At 31.8% G+C, this 21,902-nt stretch overlaps 1 protein-coding gene across 1 annotated transcript; it reads left to right on the top strand.

The window, feature by feature from the left end:
• Window positions 1–14,357: 14,357 nt before the first annotated feature.
• LOC149167050 (uncharacterized) lies at window positions 14,358–14,987 on the top strand. Its single transcript, XM_089430346.1, has one exon. It carries the CDS (start codon window positions 14,358–14,360, stop codon window positions 14,985–14,987), a length of 630 nt encoding a protein of 209 aa, XP_089286472.1.
• The last annotated feature ends 6,915 nt before the right edge of the window (window positions 14,988–21,902 follow it).

Raw genomic sequence — 21,902 nt, 5'->3', positions numbered from 1 at the left:
CCTATTGGAATTGGGCATTTTAATCATTTTACTAATTAAAAAATTTGATCGGATAGTTGAAATTTAAAGATGCCATTATATTCTCGTAGTTGCCACAATATCAATGGATTGAATTCACACCACTAACTTCCTTGCATATCTAAATGGCATGATTAAACCTTGTTTAAATTAATTTTTTTACGAAGCTTCATTAAAAATTTACCATGCCATTTGTTAATTGACACCTATCAGGATTAACCATAATGGGAACACTCTAAAATGTAGCACACACCTTACACATACACTTGTCATAGTAATGGAAAGGTGTATTTCCGAATATGTTGATCATTCGTTTCAAACCATTGGTATCCTGTGACCAATTCCAAATAGAATGTGTAGCCATTAACTTGTTCATCAATTTCATCCTTTCATGCTCTTAATAATAGCTCCAAAAAACAAGTTTCCTTAGTTTCATTAACTTGTCCATCGATTTCACCCTTACTTGAGTGTTTCAAATTGTTATTAAATATTTATTGTACATGTTATTCATTACCATTCTATCTATTATAAGAAAAGCAGTGCTTCCTGCATTTCTTAGTGCTTGGATTGTTGGAATTGTCGAAGAGTCACTGAAATGACTTGAAGGGGCTTCTCTCTAGTTCTATTTGCTAAGAAAGGTGCAAGATCTTTTCTTGACCTAGTGTTTTTTCATGACTTACTTAGATTTGGAAGATTACTACTCTATATATTAATATTATTTTCAATAGCAACTGTTAACTAGATTCGGAAGATTACTACTCTATATATTAATATCGTTTTCAATGAGCATTATTACCTAGATTTGTCATATAAAAGACCAATAACACTCTACATTGGAATGACTTTGTTCATTTTTAGTGAAGTGTCGTTGAAGTTAAATATAAATTGTAAATAAAAAAACTCTTACAAAATGCTAATCTTTATTATATAATCCACTAGTTCCATCTCTCGAACCAAATTGATTCACAATTAGATGACCAAGCCCACTAAAAAAACCAAGGGCTTATGGAGTTTTCATATAGTCTATACACAATTTGTTTGTTGTCTCCCCACCTCACGGAGCAAAGAAGGCATCCATGTTGCTTTCTCAACAACCTTGCGCAAAGGATTACGGAAGCAAATCCTCAGTAGCCTACCTACAATCATAAATGTTTAGTATCTCCAGAAATTTCAACATTGGAAGGAAATGTAGAAATAAATTGGCAAGAGTGAAGCCTTCAGATTTGTCCAATTTAAGGGACATTGTTCACTATCACAGAAACAGAATTAGTCAGCAGCAAGTCCTTTGCTTCCGGAATCCTTTGTGCAAGGGCTATCAGAAGACTTACAGAAAATCTGGTTCAAGGTTTTGAATTCCATATCTGTACTTATGGTTGTTTAACCCAATCAAAGAGTACTCTTAGTTTAATTAGAAATTCTAACGTGAAATATGGGTTTGGAAATTACGGATTTGCATGCTGAAAATTTATGTCTAATTTAGTTTATTGAAATGAGGGTTTGTTTATATTACACTTGAGAAAAAATCTAAAATACAATAATTTCTGGCACTGAAATTTTATTACTTATTATTATTTTATTATGTTTTTCTTATCATATATTTTTTATATGTTGGTAATGTAAACACATTAAATAAGAAAAATCTACTAATAAAAATAAATATTAATTCAATTAAAAAAATTAATAAAAACATTCAGTCAATTAAATTATATTGTAATTTTACTTTTACTAACAAAATTACCAACAAATTTTATAAGAAAAAATTCATGTTAATCTTTATTATATAATCCACTAGTTCCATCTCTCGAACCAAATGGATTCCCAATTAAATGACCAAGGCCACTACAAAAACAAAGAAAACAAAGGGCTTATGGAGTTTTCATACAGTCTATACACCATTTGTTTGTTGTCTCCCCGCTTCATACAGTCTATACACAATTTGTTTATTGTCTCCCCGCCTCACAGAGCAAAGAAGACATCCATGTTGATTTCTCAACAGCCTTGCGCAAAGGATTCCGGAAGCAAATCCTCAGTAGCCATACATACAATCATAAATGTACAGTATCTCCAGAAATTTCAACATTGGAAGGCAATGTAGAATTAAATTGGCGAGAGTGCAGCCTTCATACTTGTCCAAATTTAATGGAGACTGTTCACGGTCATAGAAACATAATTAGTTAGCAGTAAGTTTTTTGCTTCCAGAATCTTATTGGAATTGGGTATTTTAATCATTTTAGTAATTAAATAATTTGATTGGATTGTTAAAATTTAAAGATTTGATTGGATTGTTAAAATTTAAAGATGCCAGTATATTCTCGTAGTTGCCACAATATCAATGGATTGAATTCACACCACTAACTTCCCTCCATATCTAAATCACATGATTAAACCTTGGTTAAATTAATTTTTTACAAAGCTTCATTAAAAATTTACCATGCCATATGTTAATTGACACCTATCAGGATTAACCATAATGTGAACACTATAAAATGTAGCACACACCTTACATATACAGTTGTCATAGTAATGGAAAGGTGTATTTCTGAATATGATGATCATTCATTTCAAACCATTGGTATCGTGTGACCAATTCCAAATAAAAGGTGTGGAGAGTTTCATTAACTTGTTCATCAATTTCACCCTTTCATGCTCTTAATAATAACTCCAAAAAACAAGTGTCCTTAGTTTCATTAACTTGTCCATCAATTTCACCCTTACTTGAGTGTTTCAAATTGTTATTAAATATTTACTGTACATGTTGTTCATTACCATTCTATCTATTATAAGAAAAGCAGTGCTCCCCGCATTTCTTAGTGCTTGGATGGTTGGAATTGTAGAAGGTTGGATTGTTGGAATTGTCGAAGGTCACTGGAACAATTTGAAGGGGCTTCTCTCTACTTCTATCTGCTAAGAAAGGTGCACAATCTTTTCTCGACCTAGTGTTTTTTCAGGGCTTACTTAGATTTGGAATATTACCACTCTATATATTAATATTATTTTCAATGGCAATTGTTAACTAGATTTGGAAGATTACTATTCTATATATTAATATTGTTTTCAATGAGCACTGTTACCTTGATTTGTCATATAAAAGATTAATAACACTTTATATTGGAATGACTTTGTTCATTTTTAGTGAAGTCTTGTTGAAGTTAAATATAAATTGTAAATAAAAAAAAACTCCTACATAATGCTAATCTTTATTATATAATCCACTAGTTCCATCTCTAGAACCAAATTGATTCCCAATTAGATGACCAAGCCCACTAAAAAAACCAAGGGCTTATGGAGTTTTCATATAGTCTATACACAATTTGTTTGTTGTCTCCCCACCTCACAGAGCAAAGAAGGCATCCATGTTGAATTCTCAACAACCTTGCGCAAAGGATTCTGGAAGCAAATCCTCAGTAGCCTACCTACAATCATAAATGTGTAGTATCTCCAGAAATTTCAACATTGGAAGGCAATGTAGAATTAAATTGGCAAGAGTGCAGCCTTCATATTTGTCCAAATTTAAAGGACATTGTTCACTGTCATAGAAACAGAATTAGTTAGCAGCAAGTCCTTTGCTTCCGGAATCCTTTGCGCAAGGGCTATCGGAGGACTTACGGAAAATCTGGTTCAATGTTTTGAATTCCAGATCTGTACTTATGGTTGTTTAACCCAGTCAAATAGTACTCTTAGTTTAATTAGAAATTCTAACGTGAAATATGGGGTTGGAAATTACGGATTTGCATGCTGAAAATTTATGTCTAATTTAGGTTATTGAAATGAGGGTTTGTTTATATTACACTTGAGGAACAATCTAAAATACAATAATTTCTATGGTTAATTTATGGCACTGAACTTTTATTAATTATTATTATTTTATTATGTTTTTCTTTCATATATATATTTTTAAATATTAATAATTTAAACACATTAAATAAGAAAAATCTAATAATAAAGATAAATATTGACTCAATTAAAAAATCAATAAAAATATTAAATCGATTAAATTATATTGTAATTTTATTTTTATTAATAAAATTACAAACAAATTTTATAAGAAAAAATTCATAATATACATATATAAATCTTTATTATATAATCCACTAGTTCCATCTCTGGAACCAAATGGATTCCCAATTAAATGACCAACCCCACTACAAAAACCAAGGGCTTATGGAGTTTTCATACAGTCTATACACAGTTTGTTTGTTGTCTCCCCGCTTCATACAGTCTATACACAATTTGTTTGTTGTCTCCCCGGTTTACAGAGCAAAGAAGATGTCCATGTTGATTTCTCAATAGCGTTGCACAAAGGATTCCGGAAGAAAATCCTCAGTAGCCTACATACAATCATAAATGTACAGTATCTCCAGAAATTTCAACATTGGAAGGCAATGTAGAATTAAATTGGCGAGAGTGCAGCCTTCATACTTGTCCAAATTTAAAGGAGATTGTTCACTATCACACAAACATAATTAGTCAGCAGCAAGTCCTTCGCTTCTGGAATCCTTTGCGCAAGGGCTATCAGAGGACTTGGGGAAAATCTGGTTCAAGGTTTTGAATTCCATATCTCTACTTATAGTTATTTAACCCAATCAAAAAGTACTCTTAGGTTAATTAGCAATTCTAATGTGAAATATGGGGTTGGAAATTACGAAATTGCAAGCTGAAAATTTATGTCTAATTTAGGATATTGAAATGAGGGTTTGTTTATAATACAATCGAGGAACAATCTAAAATACAGTAATTTGCTGTTAATTTATAGGACTCAAATCTTATTTCCTATTATTACTTTATTATGTTTTTCTCTTCATATATATTTTTTAAATGTTGATAATGTAAACACATTAAAAAAGAAAATTTTGATCAATAATTATAATAATAAAAATTAATATTAACTCAATTAAAAAAATTAATAAAAATATTGAGTCTTAAATTATATTATAATTTTGTTTTTATTAATAACGTTACAAACAAATTTTGCAAAAAAAATTCATAATATGCATACATAATGCTAATCTTTATTATATAATCCACTAGTTCCATCTATAAAATCAAATGGATTCCCAATTACCAAACCCACTTCAAAAACCAAGGGCTTATGGAGTTTTCCTATAGTCTGTACAAATTTTTTTGTTGTCTCCCCACCTCACAGAGCAAAGAAGGCATCCATGTTGATTTCTCAATAGCATTTCGCAAACGATTCCGGAAGCAAATCCTAAGTAGCCTACATACAATCATAAATGTACAATATCTCTAGAAATTTCAACTTTGGAAAGCAATGTAGAATTAAATTGGCGAGAGTGTAGCCTTCATACTTGTCCAAATTTAAAGGAGATTGTTCACTGTAACAGAAACATAATTAGTCAGTAGCAAGTCCTTTGCTTCCGGAATCCTTTGCGCAAGGGCTATCAGACGACTTAGGGAAAGTCTGGTTCAAGGTTTTTAAACTCAAGGGATTAATAAACCAAATGGAATATTAATACTATAAACCAAAGGAACTAATAAACCCAACTCTTTAATATTAAAAACCCAACTAATTAGTAAACCCAAGGGATAAAAATTAAAAACCTAAGGGATGAAAACGCGCAACGGATCGATATTACAAACACAAGAGATTAATAAAGTTGACCATGATTGATATTATAAACCCATCCTAATAATAAACTCAAGGGATTATGAACCCAAGGGAATAATATTAAACCCAAGGTATTAATGTTATAAACCCAACATTGGTAAACCCCAATATACATATTAGAAACACTAAAATAAACATGGTTTATTTTCATGGTGAGACAATCCTTGTCACAATGTGATATTTAACCATGGTTGACCATGGTTGGATATGATTGATAATGGTTGAACATGATTGATATTTTAAACATAAGGGAATAATAAACCCACGGGATTGTGAACCCAAGGGAATAATATTAAACCCAAGATACTAAGATTATAAACCCAACATTGGTAAACCCCAATATACATATTAGAAACACTAAAATAAACATGGTTTATTTTCATGGTGAGACAATGGTGCACATGTAACAAGTATTTTACATGTGTTTTCATTTCATCTAGCTCATGAATATGATCATCAATAAACCCAAGATACTAATATTATAAACCTAACATTTGTAAACCTCAATATACATATTAGAAACAATTAAATAAACATGGTTTATCAACCCAAGGTTTACAACCCTAAGATAAATATTAAAAATACTAAAATAAACATGGTTGAATTAATAACCCTAAGAATTAATATTTTAAACTCAAGGGATTAATAAACCAAAGTGATTATTAATACTATAAACCAAAGGAACTAATAAACCCAACTGTTTTTAATATTAAAAACCCAACAAATTAGTGAATCCAAAGGATAAATATTAAAAACCAAAGGTCTGAAAAAGCGCAACGGATCGATATTACAAACGCAAGAGATTAATAAAGCTGGCCATGATTGATATTATAAACCCAACCTAATAATAAACCCAAGAGATTATGAACCCAAGGGAATAATATTAAACCCAAGATACTAATAGTATAAACCCAACATCGGTAAACCCCAATATACATATTAGAAAAACTAAAATAAACATGGTTTATTTTCATGGTGAGAGAATCCTTGTCACAATGCAACATTCAACCATGGTTGACCATAGTTGGATATGATTGATAATGTTTGACCATGATTGATATTGTATACATAAGGGAATAATAAACCCAAGGGATTGATATTATAAACCTAAAGGAATAATAAACCCAAAGGATTAACACTAAAACCCCAAGGGATTATGAACCCAAAGGAATAATATTAAAACGAAGGGACTAATATTATAAACCCAATGTATATAAACCTAAGGGATTATGAACCTAAAGGAATAATATTAAACAAAAAGGACTAATAATATAAACCAAAGGTATACAAACCCTAAGATAAATATTAAAAATACTAAAATAAACATGGTTGAATTAATAAACCCTAAGAATAAATATTTTAAACTCAAGGGATTAATAAACCAAATGGATTATTAATACTATAAACCAAAGGAACTAATAAACCCAACCGTTTAATATTAAAACCCAATGAATTAGTGAACCCAAGGGACAAATATTAAAAAACTAATGGATCGAAAAGCGCAATGGATCGATATTACAAATGCAAGAGATTAATGAAGCTCACCATTATTGATATTATAAACCCAACCTAATAATAAACCCAAGGGATTATGAACCCAAGAGAATAATATTAAACCCAAGACACTAAGATTATAAACCTAACATTGGTAAACCCCAATATACATATTAGAAACACTAAAATAAACATGGTTTATTTTCATGGTGAGACAATCCTTGTCACAATGCGACATTCAGCCATGGTTGACCATGGTTGGATATGATTGATAATTATTGACCATGATTGATATTGTAAACCTAAGGGAATAATAAACCCAAAGGATTGATATTGTGAACCGAAGGGAATAATAAACCCAAGGGATTGATATTATAAACCCAAAGGAATAATAAACCCAAGGGATTAACACTAAAACCCCAAGGGGTTATGAACCCAAGGGAATAATATTAAACCCAAGGGACTAATATTATAAACCCAACATATATAAACCCTAAGATAAATATTATAAACACTAAAATAAACATGATTGGCCATCGTTGATTTTCATATCGAGACAATCCTTATCATAATTCCATGTTGGACCATGGTCGACATCATAATAAACCCAAGGGATTAACACTAAAACCCCAAGGGATTATGAACCCCAGAGAATAATGTTAAACTGCCATTGGAGCAAAGGAACATAAATGGAAAAAACACATTGAAATTTCACACATTAGCTTTAAAGAAGAACAACATAATATGACATTTTAAAAACAACAATGAGAGATATACAATTTTCTACATAAAAACAACAATGAGAAAACAAATTCAATTGCACCAACATTGCAACCACAGAAAGAACATTGAGTCTTAACGTATATTTTTTGTTTTCTTTACATCAAATCATTCCACTACAAAATTGAACTTGAAACACTCCACCAAAAGTCATCTATGGAGCGCCTCTTCCAAAACACAACCAGACTGATGACAAAAGCAACACCAATTCAAATCAACAGGATAATGATCACGATACTTAATGCTTTCTAACCAATTCCTTCTTGTTCTCCTCCTAGACTCCCTCTGGTGCACATGTAACAAGTATTTTACATGTGTTTTTGTTTCATCTAGCTCACAAATATGATCATCAATAAAAGTAGGATGGAACCCATGTTTTCTATCAAACTTGTTCCGAAGATAGGAAAGAAAACTTATAGCTCCAGCAATATTGCGTACTATTCTGGAATAATAGATGACATCATTATTGTCCATATCTGCATTTGAAAGACAAAAAAACAAAAGCAAAATCAATAAAGACATGCACAAATAAATAAGCACACACACACACACACACACACACATATATATACATAAAACATAACACCCCATTTGTATTTATGTTAAAAAACTTAATGTTATAATGTTACATGAAAAAAACAATCTAGTGTTACATGAACCAAATGATATAAATATTTCTACAAATATGAGCCCCATTTCACAATACAATAGAAAAAAATGTTGAAATAGAATAAAATCGTGGGAAATATTCAAAAAAAGAATATTGGCCATGGTGATTGCCAATATTCAAAACCTCCATTTTTTCATTTCATGATGTAATATGAACCCAAAATATTAATATTAATATGAACCAATTATAAAAATGATTTTGAATGATTGATTCATATAACTCGTTGTTTATGTCTGAATGAACAATAGGCACTTAAAAAAAATAAGTAAATTGAATAACATGAAACACGATGAACAAATTTCTCAAATATTACTATGAATATGATGAATTTATTAATCTCATAAATATATGAAAATGATTATTATATTAAAAGTAAATCAAGAGGACAATAAAAGCAATTCAAAAAACATACTATAAAGAAGGTCACAATGTTAATAGTTGTATGTCATAGCGATATGGACTTCAATCGCTTCTCTTCTTTCTTCCTAATTGTAACATATGCACTATCTTTCATCTTGGCATAACGTTGAAAAGAGAAAGGTGGTGCAATGCGTAAACCATCTATTGATTTCACTCTTGATATGGATGTGAAGGTAAGGCCTTGCTGCTCTTATTCTCAATATCAACTGACGCTTTTTCTAAAGTCAATCCCTGTGACTTGTGGATTGTAAGAGCCCATGCCATCTTTAAAGGAATTTGTTTTCCATTTCCTCTTATCAATGGTCTGATAGGGACAATGTTTGGATTGCTTGCATCAAATGGAACACCAACATACTTATCGAAAACAATAGTTGTGAACATTGGAAGTTGAAGTGGCTTAGAGGTAGGCGTATAAAATATATCCTTAACATAACCAAGTGCACCATTCACCAAGCTAGCTTCAACCCATAAATTACATGTCAACATAACATGCTGACCACGACACAACAAAACTTCACGGTCCAATTGATCATCATCAACACTAATGATTTCTGAATGCCTTGAATGCTCAGCAACACAACGTACAATTGGAGAATTTAATGATTTTAACATATGCCTATTACAGAAGGAGACCAAATTATTTGTTGGAAAAATGTGAATTGCTGCATTAAATAAATCTCTTTCTCTAGGATGCAACCTCATATCAACCCATGACATAAGAAACTCCCAATATTCGAGAATAGGTTCTTAATTTCTTATGTAATGGACTACATTAATATCTACATGATTATGATTATATGGTATATGGAGGTTAAATTGTTGGTTCTAAAACTAAACTAATTTTTTTACTATAATGAATCCAGAAATATCAAATTAAAATGATATTATTAAATTTCTAAAACAACACATTCATATATATTAATTCTTCTCATACTTAAAATTACTCTAAAATCATTTTACCTATCCTTGTAATGAACTACATTAATATCACAACTTAATCATTGTAATGTACTACATTAATATCTACATGATTATGATTATATGGTATATGGAGGTTAAATTGTTGGCTCTAAACCTAAACTAAATTTTTACTATAGGGAATCAGAAATATCAAATTAAAATGATATTAATAAATTTCTAAAACAACACATTCATATATATTATTTTTTTCATATTTAAAATTACTCTAAAATCATTTTACTTATTTATTAATAAAACATTAGATTGTTAATATCATAAGATAATCCTTGTAATGGACTGCATTAATATCACAACTTAATCATTCTAATGGACTACATTAATATCTACATGATTATGATTATGTGGTACATCTACATTAAATTAATAAATATTATGAAATTTAAATAATAAACAATCACATTCATATTTTTAGTTATTTATCTTTCAAAACTTAATGATATTTAATATCAATATTATAATGATAAGTCACAATTGTTGGCTCTAAACCTAAACAAAATTTTTAATATAATGTATCCACAAAGATCAAATTAAAATGATATTAATAAATTTCTAAAACAACGCATTGATATATATTAATTCTTTTCATATTTAAAATTACTCTAAAATAATTTTACTTATTTATTAATAAAAGGATAGATTATTAATATCATAAGATAATCCTTGTAATGGACTGCATTAATATCACAACTTAATCATTGTTATGGACTACATTAATATCTACATGATTATGCTTATGTGATATATGGAGGTTAAATTATTAACTATTAGGAAATTTAAAAATAAACAATCACATTCATATTTTTATTATTTATCTTTCAAAACTTAATGATATTTAATATCAATATTATAATAATAAGTCACAATGGTTGGTTCAAAACCTAAACTAAATTTTTTAATATAATGAATCTAGAAATATCAAATTAAAATGATATTATTAAATTTCTAAAACAACACATTCCTATATATTAATTTTTTTCACATTTAAAATTATTCTAAAATCATTTTACTTATTTATTAATAAAACAATAGATTGTTAATATTATAAGATAATTGTAATGGGATTAATATGACAATGTAATCATTGTAATGGACTACATTAATATCTACATGATTATGATTATGTGGCATATGGAGGTTAAAGTAATAAATATTAAGAAATTTAAATAATAAACAATCACATTATTACTTTTAATTATTTATCTTCCAAAACTTAATAATATTTAATATTAGTATTATAATAATAAGTCACAATGGTTGGCTCACCTAAACTAAAAATTTTAATATAATGAATGGAGAAATATCAAATTAGAATGATATTAAAATGATATGGAGATTAAACTAATAAATAATGTAATGTGTTTTAGGTTTATGAGATTTTTCAACATAATTTTATATATTTATAATTTTTTTTTTTAATTATTTGAATTTCTTAATATTTTTTTAATTATTTGAATTTCTTAATATTTATTAAGATAATTTTTCTAATTAATAATGTAATTTTTAATCATAAATTAAAAAATATATATAATTTAAATATTTTTTTCCTAATTTATAAATATTACCAGCGAAATCTCTATGTAGAGAGAGATTTCTTATGTCCGAAATAAAAAAATCTCAAACAACAATTTCATATCTACGTTGGTAACAATCTTAAAACTTATTTAATATTTAATATATAATCTCAACATTGTTTCTATAAATTGCATTTGACAACAATTTCATATCTAACTTGGTAACAATCTTAAAACTTATTTAATATTTAATATCTAATCTTAACATTGTTTTCTATAAATTGCATTTGACAACAATTTCATATCTCACCTAGTAACAATCTTAAAACTTATTTAATATTTAATGTCTAATCTTAACATTGTTTTCTATAAATTGCATTTGACATTGGTTTGTATATATGATTTAGAACAAATTCAATGCTTATATTAATTTTTATAAATTGGAACAAACACCCTTTATGTGCAACCTGCAACGACATTAATGATTGATGAAAACTTTTGATGTAAAATAATTCGAAATAAACGTTTTACTGGTCTGGCGTGCTTTGTTTTGGTATGGCTAAATTACCTGCTAAATCTCTGTGTAGAGAGATTTCTTAGGTCTCAAATAAAAAAATCTCTAACAACAATTTCTATCTAAATTGGTAACAATCTTAAAACTTATTTAATATCTAATATCTAATCTTAACATATACATGATTATGATTATGTGATATATAGAAGTTAAATTAATAAATATTAGAAAATTTAAATAATAAATAATTACATTAGTATTTTTAATTATGTATTTTCAAAATTTAATAATATTTAATGTCAATATTATAATAATAAGTTACCATTGTTGGCTTTAAATCTAAAATAAATCAAGAAATATCATATTAAAATGATATTAAAATAATATGGAGGTTAAATTAATAAATATCAGGAAATTTAAATAATAAAAATTGTAGTGCGTTTTAAGTTTGTGAGATTTTTAACATAATTTTATATATTTATAAATTTTTTTAATTATTTGAATTTCTTAATATTTATTAAGATAATCTTTCTTATTTAATAATATAATTTTTAATCATAAAAATAATCATAAAAATAATAATTTAATTTTTTTTTTTTTTACATTTATAAATATTACGAGGGAAATGTTTGTGTAAAGAGAGATTTATTATTTCTCATATAAAACAATCTCAAACAACAATTTCATATCTAACTTGGTAACAAGCTTAAAACTTATTTAATATTTAATATGTAATCTTCACATTGTTTTCTATAAATTGCATTTGACAACATTTTCATATCTAACTTGGTAACAATCTTAAAACTTATCTGATATTTAATATCTAATCTTAACATTGTTTTCTATAAATTCCTTTTGACATTGGTTTGTATATGTGTTTTAGAACCATCCAGATTCCATGCTTATATTATTTTTTATAAATCAGAACAAACACCTATTATCAGCAAATTGCAACGACATTAATGATTAATGAAAACTTTTGATGTAAAATAATTCAAAATAAACGCTTTACTGGCCTGCTTTGTTTTGGTATGGCTATAGTTTCATATAGTTTTCTCAAGAGGCTTGCGCAAAGGATTCGGAAGCAAATCCTGAGTAGCCTACATATAGTAACAAATGTACCGTATCTCCAGAAATTTCAACATTGGAAAGGGTAATGTAGAATTAAATTGGCTTGTGAGAGTGCAGTCTTCATACTTGTCTTGTCTAAATTTAAAGGAGATTGTTCATTGTGAAACAGAATTAACTGTAAACTTGTAGATTTTAAAATACATTTTAAATCTATTTAAATAGATTTAAGACCCTAAAAAAATCAAATTATGTGCATTATACAAATCAAAATTACAATACAAACAAATACTTAATCCTTATAAATATTTAAAAAAACAAAAACATAAAAAAGTTAAATTACAAATGTCCAAAACATTAAAAAAATAATCTATAAAAAAATAAAATCAAAATTTGAATATATATATATATATATAATTACCATTTTTTTTTAAAACACCTAAAACTATAACATAGAAATTTATTTACTAAAACATTTATTCAAATTTTGATCTCTTTTATTTATTAAAAATTGTTTATTTAAAAAAATAAAATCAAAATTTGAATATATATATATATATATATATATATATATATATATATATATATATAATTACCATTTTTTTTAAAAACACCTAAAACTGTAACATAGAAATTTATTTACTAAAACATTTATTCAAATTTTGATCTCTTTTATTTATTAAAAATTGTTTATTTAAAGATTTATTTATTTAACTTATTGTTTAAATACAATCTAATTTCTCTTTCATTATTTAATTAAATGAGATAAGGTTAAATTAAATTTGAGATTTATAAAGTTCAACCATTAAAATTTATTACATTAATATTTTTAATTTAGATTCTATTCCATAAAACTTCACAATATAAATACTAGTTAGAAAATATTTATAATATTGTTAAAAAAATGTGTTTTTTCCTACCTTTATAAATATTACCAGCTAAGCATACGAGACAGAGATTCCTCTAATCTACCCAAAGGAGAGTGAGGAGAAAGGCGATGGGAGATTAGGGTTAGGGTTTGGGATCAGACGACCCCGAGCGGACCTGCTCCTGGTCAGGGTGCAGGGGATCTCGTATCCACCTGCTGAATCACAGACCAATACAACGACAGATTAACTAAGGGAAGAAGGATCTGAGAATAGGATAGTCTGGGAGGAAAATGACTGATGCGAGTGGGGGGGAGAGATCCCCTCCTACAAGGTGATTACCGCAGGAGAATCAAGCCGAAATGGAGCAAACGACGGATTTGGGAATCGCAGCAAGGACGCGCTGGTAATGGGAGCGGTATGGCAAGCTAGGACGGGGAACAAATGTCTACCGCGGGCAACAAAAAAACCCAGGTTTGTTGTTCCAAATAATAAATTGGAGGAGTACAGGGGATATATGAAAGACCATGCACTCATCTGCAAGTTTGTAGGAACATGGCTGTCTGAGAAAGATCTGACGAAGTGGATACAACAGAGGTGGAAGCCCAAAGGGCATATAGATCTTAAGTTGGGGGCAAAAGGTTTTTTCACAGTAATATTTGCAAACCTGGAGGATAAGGAGAGGATCTTTGAAGAGGGTCCATACTTCTTCAACAACGCAGGGCTCTTCATGAGGCAATGGGAAGAATGCTATAATCTGGAAAAAGAAAAAATGCTAGCAGCACCAGTTTGGGTCAGACTATTTGGGCTCCCGATAGAGTTCTGGGATCCAGAGATTTTAGAAGGAATTGGGAACTCAATCGGGACCTTTGTGAAGGTAGCAGAAACCACCAAGAGAGGCAGATATACATCTTATGCCAGAATTTGTGTCTACATGAATATCACAGAACCACTGCCAGATCATGTTGAAATAGAATATGATGACGAGGTCTGGCAACAGCTAGTTGATTACGAACACATTCCTTTCATATGTAGATGATGCCATGAGTATGGCCATTTGTTCAAATGTTTCCCGAAGAATGAAGTTGATACACCAATAGATCAGGGAGATGGAAAGGGAAGTATGGAACAGGAGAGGAGGACTAACGAAGGAAACAGGGGAGGGTTCATAGAAGTACTGAGAAGAAGATGACCCCAAAAAGGAAAAACCAAACTAAACCCCTCTCACCAAGAAAGCACTCAGAAAAGCTAGAACTAGTTTGTGGTTCTTCATGAATTAAAAATGGAAGCGGAAAGTGAAGAAGGGGAAGATTTAATAGGGGAAATCCAGAAAGAAAACAAAAAGGAAAAGAAAGAGCCAAATAGTATGGAATTAGAAAAAGAGAAGGAGAGGGGAGACCGGGTTCAAGAACAGATTCAAATGGAAATAGATCCTCAGCAGGAACAAGAAGGAGAAGAGGAATAGGTCATGAGGAAATTTTTACAGGTATGGAAGCATCTGGATGAACGATTCATACCAGATGACCAGAAACAACTCTATAAAGATATGTTCAAAAAATATAAAGAAAAATGAGGGACAATGTTAGCAAAGCAACCAGAGCAACTTGGAACACAAGGAAATCAAAACACAGAAACAAGAACCATAGGGAAGGGAGGAAGGAAAAGAGGAAGGAGGCCCATGAGTGAGACAATCCAAATGGTGGGAGACATGTTGGTGAATTCAGGAAGAGTTGTGCCATTGTCGGAGGTTTTCTAGCAACCCCTCAAACTCTTGAAATGATCATCACAACCTAGAATATCATAGGGCCGAATAGTAAAGGAAAACAAAGATATCTGAAAGAGAGACTCAAAAGATATAAAGCAAATATAATGCTAATCCAAGAAACAAAATTACGAGAAAACAAACTAAAATAAGTGATGAGAAATTTCAAGCCGCATTATGAGATCATTGGTCAAGATGCAGCAAGTAGTGCAGGCGGAGTAGCAATCCTCTGGAACCTAAAGGAAGTCCAATTTGAAGACTGGATCAGTATACCTCGCATCCTCACAGGAAGAATTAGAATTATAGGTTCTCAAGAATGGATCCTCTTATCTAATGTATATGGACCCCATATACAGAAGGATCGCAGTTTTTTCCTTAAGAACCTGGTAGTTATGCGGTCCTTGCATCCAACCTCTCCTTGGATAGTGGGAGGAGATTTCAATATGATAAAATCAATAAAGGAAAAAAAGGGTGGACTCAGAAGAATAGAGGCAAACATGGAAGCCTTCGGAGATTGGACAACAGATCAAAGACTAGTAGACATACAAACAACAAACGAGATCTATACATGGAACAACAGAAGGGGAGGTAGACACCAGATTGCTTCCAGACTAAACAGATTATAAATTGGGATATCTTCATTGAAGCAACGATTCTTCCTGGAATGGGATCGGACCATTGGCCGATCAAAGCAGAACTTGATATTAAAGCCAATCCCAAGAGAAAACCCTTTAGGTTTGAAGCCTTCTGGTGTAGGGATAAAAATTTCATGAAGAAAGTAGAAGAATGGTGGAAGCAAAGTCGACAGAAAGGAAGAAATAGAATGCAGACATTTCAGTTGAAACTAAAAGAACTGAAAGGAAACATTAAGAAATGGAATAAAGAGGAATTCAAACACATACTCAAAGATCAACAACTCCTAGAACAGAAGATGAAGCAAATCCAACAAGAAATCATTACGGCAGGAAGAAGTGCTGACCTAGCCAGAGAGGAAGGGATCTTGATAGGACAAATGGAAGAAAGGCGGAAACAAGAAGAGATCTTGTGGAGGCAGAAATCGAGAGTAAATTGGTTAAGAGAAGGGGAGAGGAATACAAAGTTCTTCCACCAAGCCATGGTCCAGAGAAGGCAGAGAAATAGAATCTTTTCTATAAAAGACGAAGCAGGGACACGAGTTACACAGCATGAGGAAATAGAACAAGTCTTGGTGGATCATTTCAAAGATCTCCTCACAGAACCCAATGTAGATCGTGGAGAAGCTACTGAAAGAATCTATAAAGAGATCCCAAGTAGGGTCACTAGAGACCAAAACCTAGCTCTGATGAGGGCAACCACCTTGGAAGAAGTAGAAGAGGTAGTAAAAGGAATGAAAAAGAATAAAGCCCCTGGTCTTGATGGATTCACAATAGAATTCTATCAAGCAGGATGGGATTTCTTGGGCCAAGACATACTGGAAGTGGTGGAAGAATCAAGAAGAAACCAGAAGGTAAGTACAGGTTTAAACTCTACCCTCTTATCTCTGATTCCTAAAGAAACTAAGTCTGAAACTCCCCAGGGCTTTAGACCCATTGCCCTTTGTAATGTTATATATAAGATAATAGCTACTTTAATGGCAAAAAGACTTAAGCCTATTTTATCTAGCATTATTTCCCCGGAACAAACAGGTTTCGTTGAAGGCCGGAAAATCCTGGATGGACTGGTGGTCTCCCAAGAAGTAGTGCATTCTCTGAAAGTAAAAAAGGAAGCAGGTATGATGATTAAACTTGACCTCTCTAAAGCCTATGACCGTCTGAATTGGAATTATTTGAAAGAAGTTCTAAGGGCCTTTGGTTTCTGCAATAGATGGATTGAATGGATCTCTACTATGATCTCCTCAGCCAATTTCTCCATCCTTGTGAATGGAACTCCTTCCCAACCCTTTAAAGTGTCTAGAGGACTTCGACAGGGTGATCCATTGTCCCCTTTCCTGTTCATTATAGCTGTAGAAGGCCTAGGAAGGTACATCAAAAAAGAAGTAAGAGAAAGAAAGCTAAAAGGAATCCAAATATGGGGTAACAACCTTCCTATTACCCACCAGCAATTCGTAGATGACATTATGTTGTTCTGTACTGTGTCCCTCAGAGAAGCCCACAGAATTAAAGAAATTCTAGAACTTTTTATGACAGCTTCAGGCACGCAAATTAACAATGACAAGTCTTGCACTTATTTTTTCAACACTGCTGGAAATATTAAAAAAATTTTAACAAGAACTTTGGGATTTCAATCAGGAGAACTCCCAACAAGATATCTAGGAACACCGTTATCCCTGAATCCTCTAAGGCTGTCGAATTGGCAACAAACCATTGAGAAAATTGCTAGAAAACTAGCCAACTGGTCTTTCAGAACTTTGAATTTTGCTGGCAGAGTTGTTTTAGTTAAAGCAGTCCTTCAATCGATCCCAATATACCAACTATCAGCAATGGCAGCCCCTAAAGGAGCATGCGCAAAGATGGTAGATATTTTTAAAAAATTTATCTGGGGAGGACTGAAGGATCAAAGAAAATGGTCTTTAGTATCCTGGAAGGATTTGGTGAAAAGCAAGACTGAGGGAGGATTAGGCCTCAGAGATCCTTATATTCTGAATCAGGCAATGGGTGCTAAACTTTGGTGGTGCTAGATGAATGGAGGAAATGACCTATGGAAAAGAATATGGACAAAAAAATATAATATGCCAACAAAACCAGAGGAGATATTAAGAATAAGGGATACCCCGAAAGGGTCGACAATTTGGAATCTAGCTAGTCTAAACAAAGAAATAATAACTAAACATGCTTTTTAGGAAATTAGGGATGGCAGCTCTGCCAGGTTTTGGGAGGAAGCCTGGCAGCAAAGAGAAAGACTGAATGGACTTCAAGCTTTAAGGGATATATGCCAAAAGGTAGCTGAGAATGGAATGAATCTGGTAAGGGACTTTTGGAAGGAAGGGAGCAAGAGGAAGTATGGAGAAGCTGGAAGAGTCCGGAAGAATGGATGGATCAAGTTGATGGAGAACAAAGGGAGTTATATCAAAAGGAGATGTAGAAAAGGAGAATACCTATAAGACTTGGACCAAACATACTGAGATGGGGTTACACAGTAAAAGGAAATTTCTCAATTAAAGAGGCATATCATCTCTTAACTCCTAGAGAACCAGAGGATACGACAGTCCATTGGAAACAAATATGGACTAGTAATTGGTGGCCGAAAGTGGCCCACTTCTTATGGCTGGTAAGCAAAGGTCACATCCTGACCTGGGACCAACTCCAAAAGCGAGGCATACATGGCCCCCCCAGATGCAATCTTTGCAAGCAAGAACAGGAAACGCAGGAACACCTCCTGAACTCATGTAAAGGAGCTCAGCAACAATGGGAAGAGGTTAGGAAACTCTTTGGAAGGACTCACAGAGATCAACAGAGCATTAAAAACACAATTAAAGTTTGGGGAGGTGGACAATTCACTAGCCCGGTGGTAAGAAGAGCCTGGAGTCTAATAGTAGGGATGAATATGTGGATGATCTGGAAAGAAAGAAATAGAAGAATCTTCCAAAACAAAGAAATGACAAAAGACCAAATCTGGGGGAAAACATTGAGTCATATTCATGAGACCATACTTGCGGACACTTGGAATGTAGAAGACTGGGAAACGACACTGGAAGAAGATCAAATTTTAAGGAATTTGAACCTGCATCAAGGGATGGTGGCTCCTTATATGGAGTCTCCCAAAGTCCATTATTTGATACAAAAATTGGAACATATATCCATTTCTATTGAGAAGCCACAGAGGCCCAAAGTTTCTGAAGAAAGTGTTTCTTCCTTATTACAACAAACTAGTGTATTGACTAGATTGCAAAGTGAAAGGCTTGGAGAAACCCCTTTTGAGTTCCCCATCCCTTCACGACGTAGGAAAGAAATTTACCTCACCAAGGTCTAAATCGGATACCAGTGAGATCACATGACCTCTCTATCCATTCACTTCTCCATTCACTTCTACTCAATCCATGAATTCTTAGCTATCCACTTCTCTAATTAGTACTGCTACTAGCAGTACTAACCCAGTAGTAAGTTCTTCTCCATCTATACCTAACTTTGGGCTGGCCTTCCCATCTTCTTAATCTTCAACTCAAGTTATGCCCAATCAACTCTCTCAACCTTGGACAAATCCTGGCGCTGTCTTGGTTGCAAATTCAAATGCACTCCCAGCAAACCCAAAAAAATGGCTGCCTAAGTACAACCCTAACGATGCTCTCCCAACTAAAGAAAATCTAAATAACTTTATGTTAGCCATGAATCTTAATGGAGTTGCACATGAAGATGTTGTAATGATACTGTTCCCTTATACCTTCCAAGGATCTGCTGGATCTTGGTATTTTTCCCTTCTAGCAGGTTCAATATGGAACTAGGATACTTTTTAGGAAGTATTTCTTGCAAAATTTGGTGATGACAGGACCATATCATCCTCGATCAATGATATTTCTAACTTAAAATCCAATTCAGATGAAAAGATCAAAGACTTCAACTCTAGATTTAACAAGTTGTTATCCCAATTGCCTGAAAACTTGCAGTAGATGTACAAATAGAATGGTACATATCATCTCTTCCTTCTAATATTACAATCTTTGTAGATAGAGCCAATAAGGCTACCCTTGTAGAAAACATTAAAGAAGCCCTGTTTGTAGAAAGAAGAATTATAGCTTTGGAAAAGAGATCATAAACAAACGAAAGGAAGTCAAAGAAAGTAACCTTTAAAGATGATTCTAAAAAGAAAGCTTCAAAGGACCATTTCGATTTGGAAGGCCTTAAAAAAGTGTTAAAAATGATGTCTAATGAAATGGTTGAAATCAAGAAGCAAATCGTAGAATCCTCCGCCCCTAAGAAACCTTTTCGCGTGTTTAAAGAAATCGTCCTTCTGCATCTCAACCCCCGAACACCATTTCAAGTGTTGAGCCTGATCAATCAAAAGAAGTAGAAGATTCGACAACCGAAGGGGAAGACAAAACATAAGAACAAGGTGAATTAAATGGAATTTGGGATTTCATTCTCCCAAATGAAGAAGAGGCACAAGCTATACTAGTGACTACTAGAAGTAAAAACTTTCCTGACATGTCTATCACAAATTAGAAACAAAAAACTACTACTCCTGTAAAGGAGAAAACAATAACTAAGAAATATAAGACTAGTCCAATAGATCCTATTCCTCCAGATCCCCCAAATACTTCCAAAACATTGGTAAACTCAGATACAGTGGAATACAACATAGTCGAAGACATGAAAAAGACTAGAGAAAACATCTCATTTCATGAACTCACTAAACTCAAACAACAACAGAAAATTTTATTAAGAGAATTAAAAGCAATTCCTATATCTCCTTTGCCATCTACTCTAGTTACTCAAGCTGCCTACGATATGGGAAAGCCTCCATCATCTTCGAACAAAGTAGATCCTTCAGATTTAGTTCTAATTAGTGATAGGTCTATTTCCCATATTCCTCCATTTCTGCTCACTTACAAAATTTTCAACAGAAATGTTCATAACTGCCTGGTTTATTTAGGAGCCTCTTCAAATATTATGCCAAGGGCTGTGTGTACTAAATTGAACATTACACCTCAAAAATCTGTAGTACACATATCTCAATTGGACACGACGAAAGTAGAGGTACTTGGAGAAATAACATCAGTCTCAATTAAGCTTTCCTCTAATCCAAAATTTTCCCAAAATAATTAATATTTTAGTGGGTGATATCCCTGAATTTTATGGTTTAATCCTAAGTAGGGATTGGTATGAAAAATTGCATTATTACTTCGCAACTGATTGGTCTCATATCTGGTTACCACATAATGGTAAACCAAACCAAATCAGGGTAGACCGAGAAAATTTCATGACATATACAGTCACTGACCTTGAGGGAAGTAATGATCCTATTGCCTTCACCAATAACATCAGTGGAAATTACTTGGCTGAGCCATTTTTGGGATCCTTTAATGCTCAGAGGTCTCCCTTTCTAGATAATGTCATAGTGTCTCAAATAGAAAAAATTTCAGAAACAGATGCTTCCAAGTGTGTAAATTTAGTAGATAAAATTTCAAATAATTCTTTGTTCTGGACTCTCTATTTTGAGGGTTTTAAATCTAAAGACGGAGCAAGCGCATGATGCATTTTGATCAATCCACAAGGGGAG

This window comes from Pinus tabuliformis, chromosome 5_1, assembly GCF_031772625.1.
Source record: "Pinus tabuliformis cultivar Carrire ecotype Pingquan chromosome 5_1, CPIR1, whole genome shotgun sequence".
Taxonomy (NCBI): domain Eukaryota; kingdom Viridiplantae; phylum Streptophyta; class Pinopsida; order Pinales; family Pinaceae; genus Pinus; species Pinus tabuliformis.
This window is presented reverse-complemented; position numbering and strand designations above follow the sequence as displayed.

What these genes read in the sequence shown, in the direction of transcription:
- LOC149167050 (XM_089430346.1), top strand. Translation starts at nt 14,358, where the DNA reads ATGGGAGCGGTATGGCAAGCTAGGACGGGGAACAAATGTCTACCGCGG.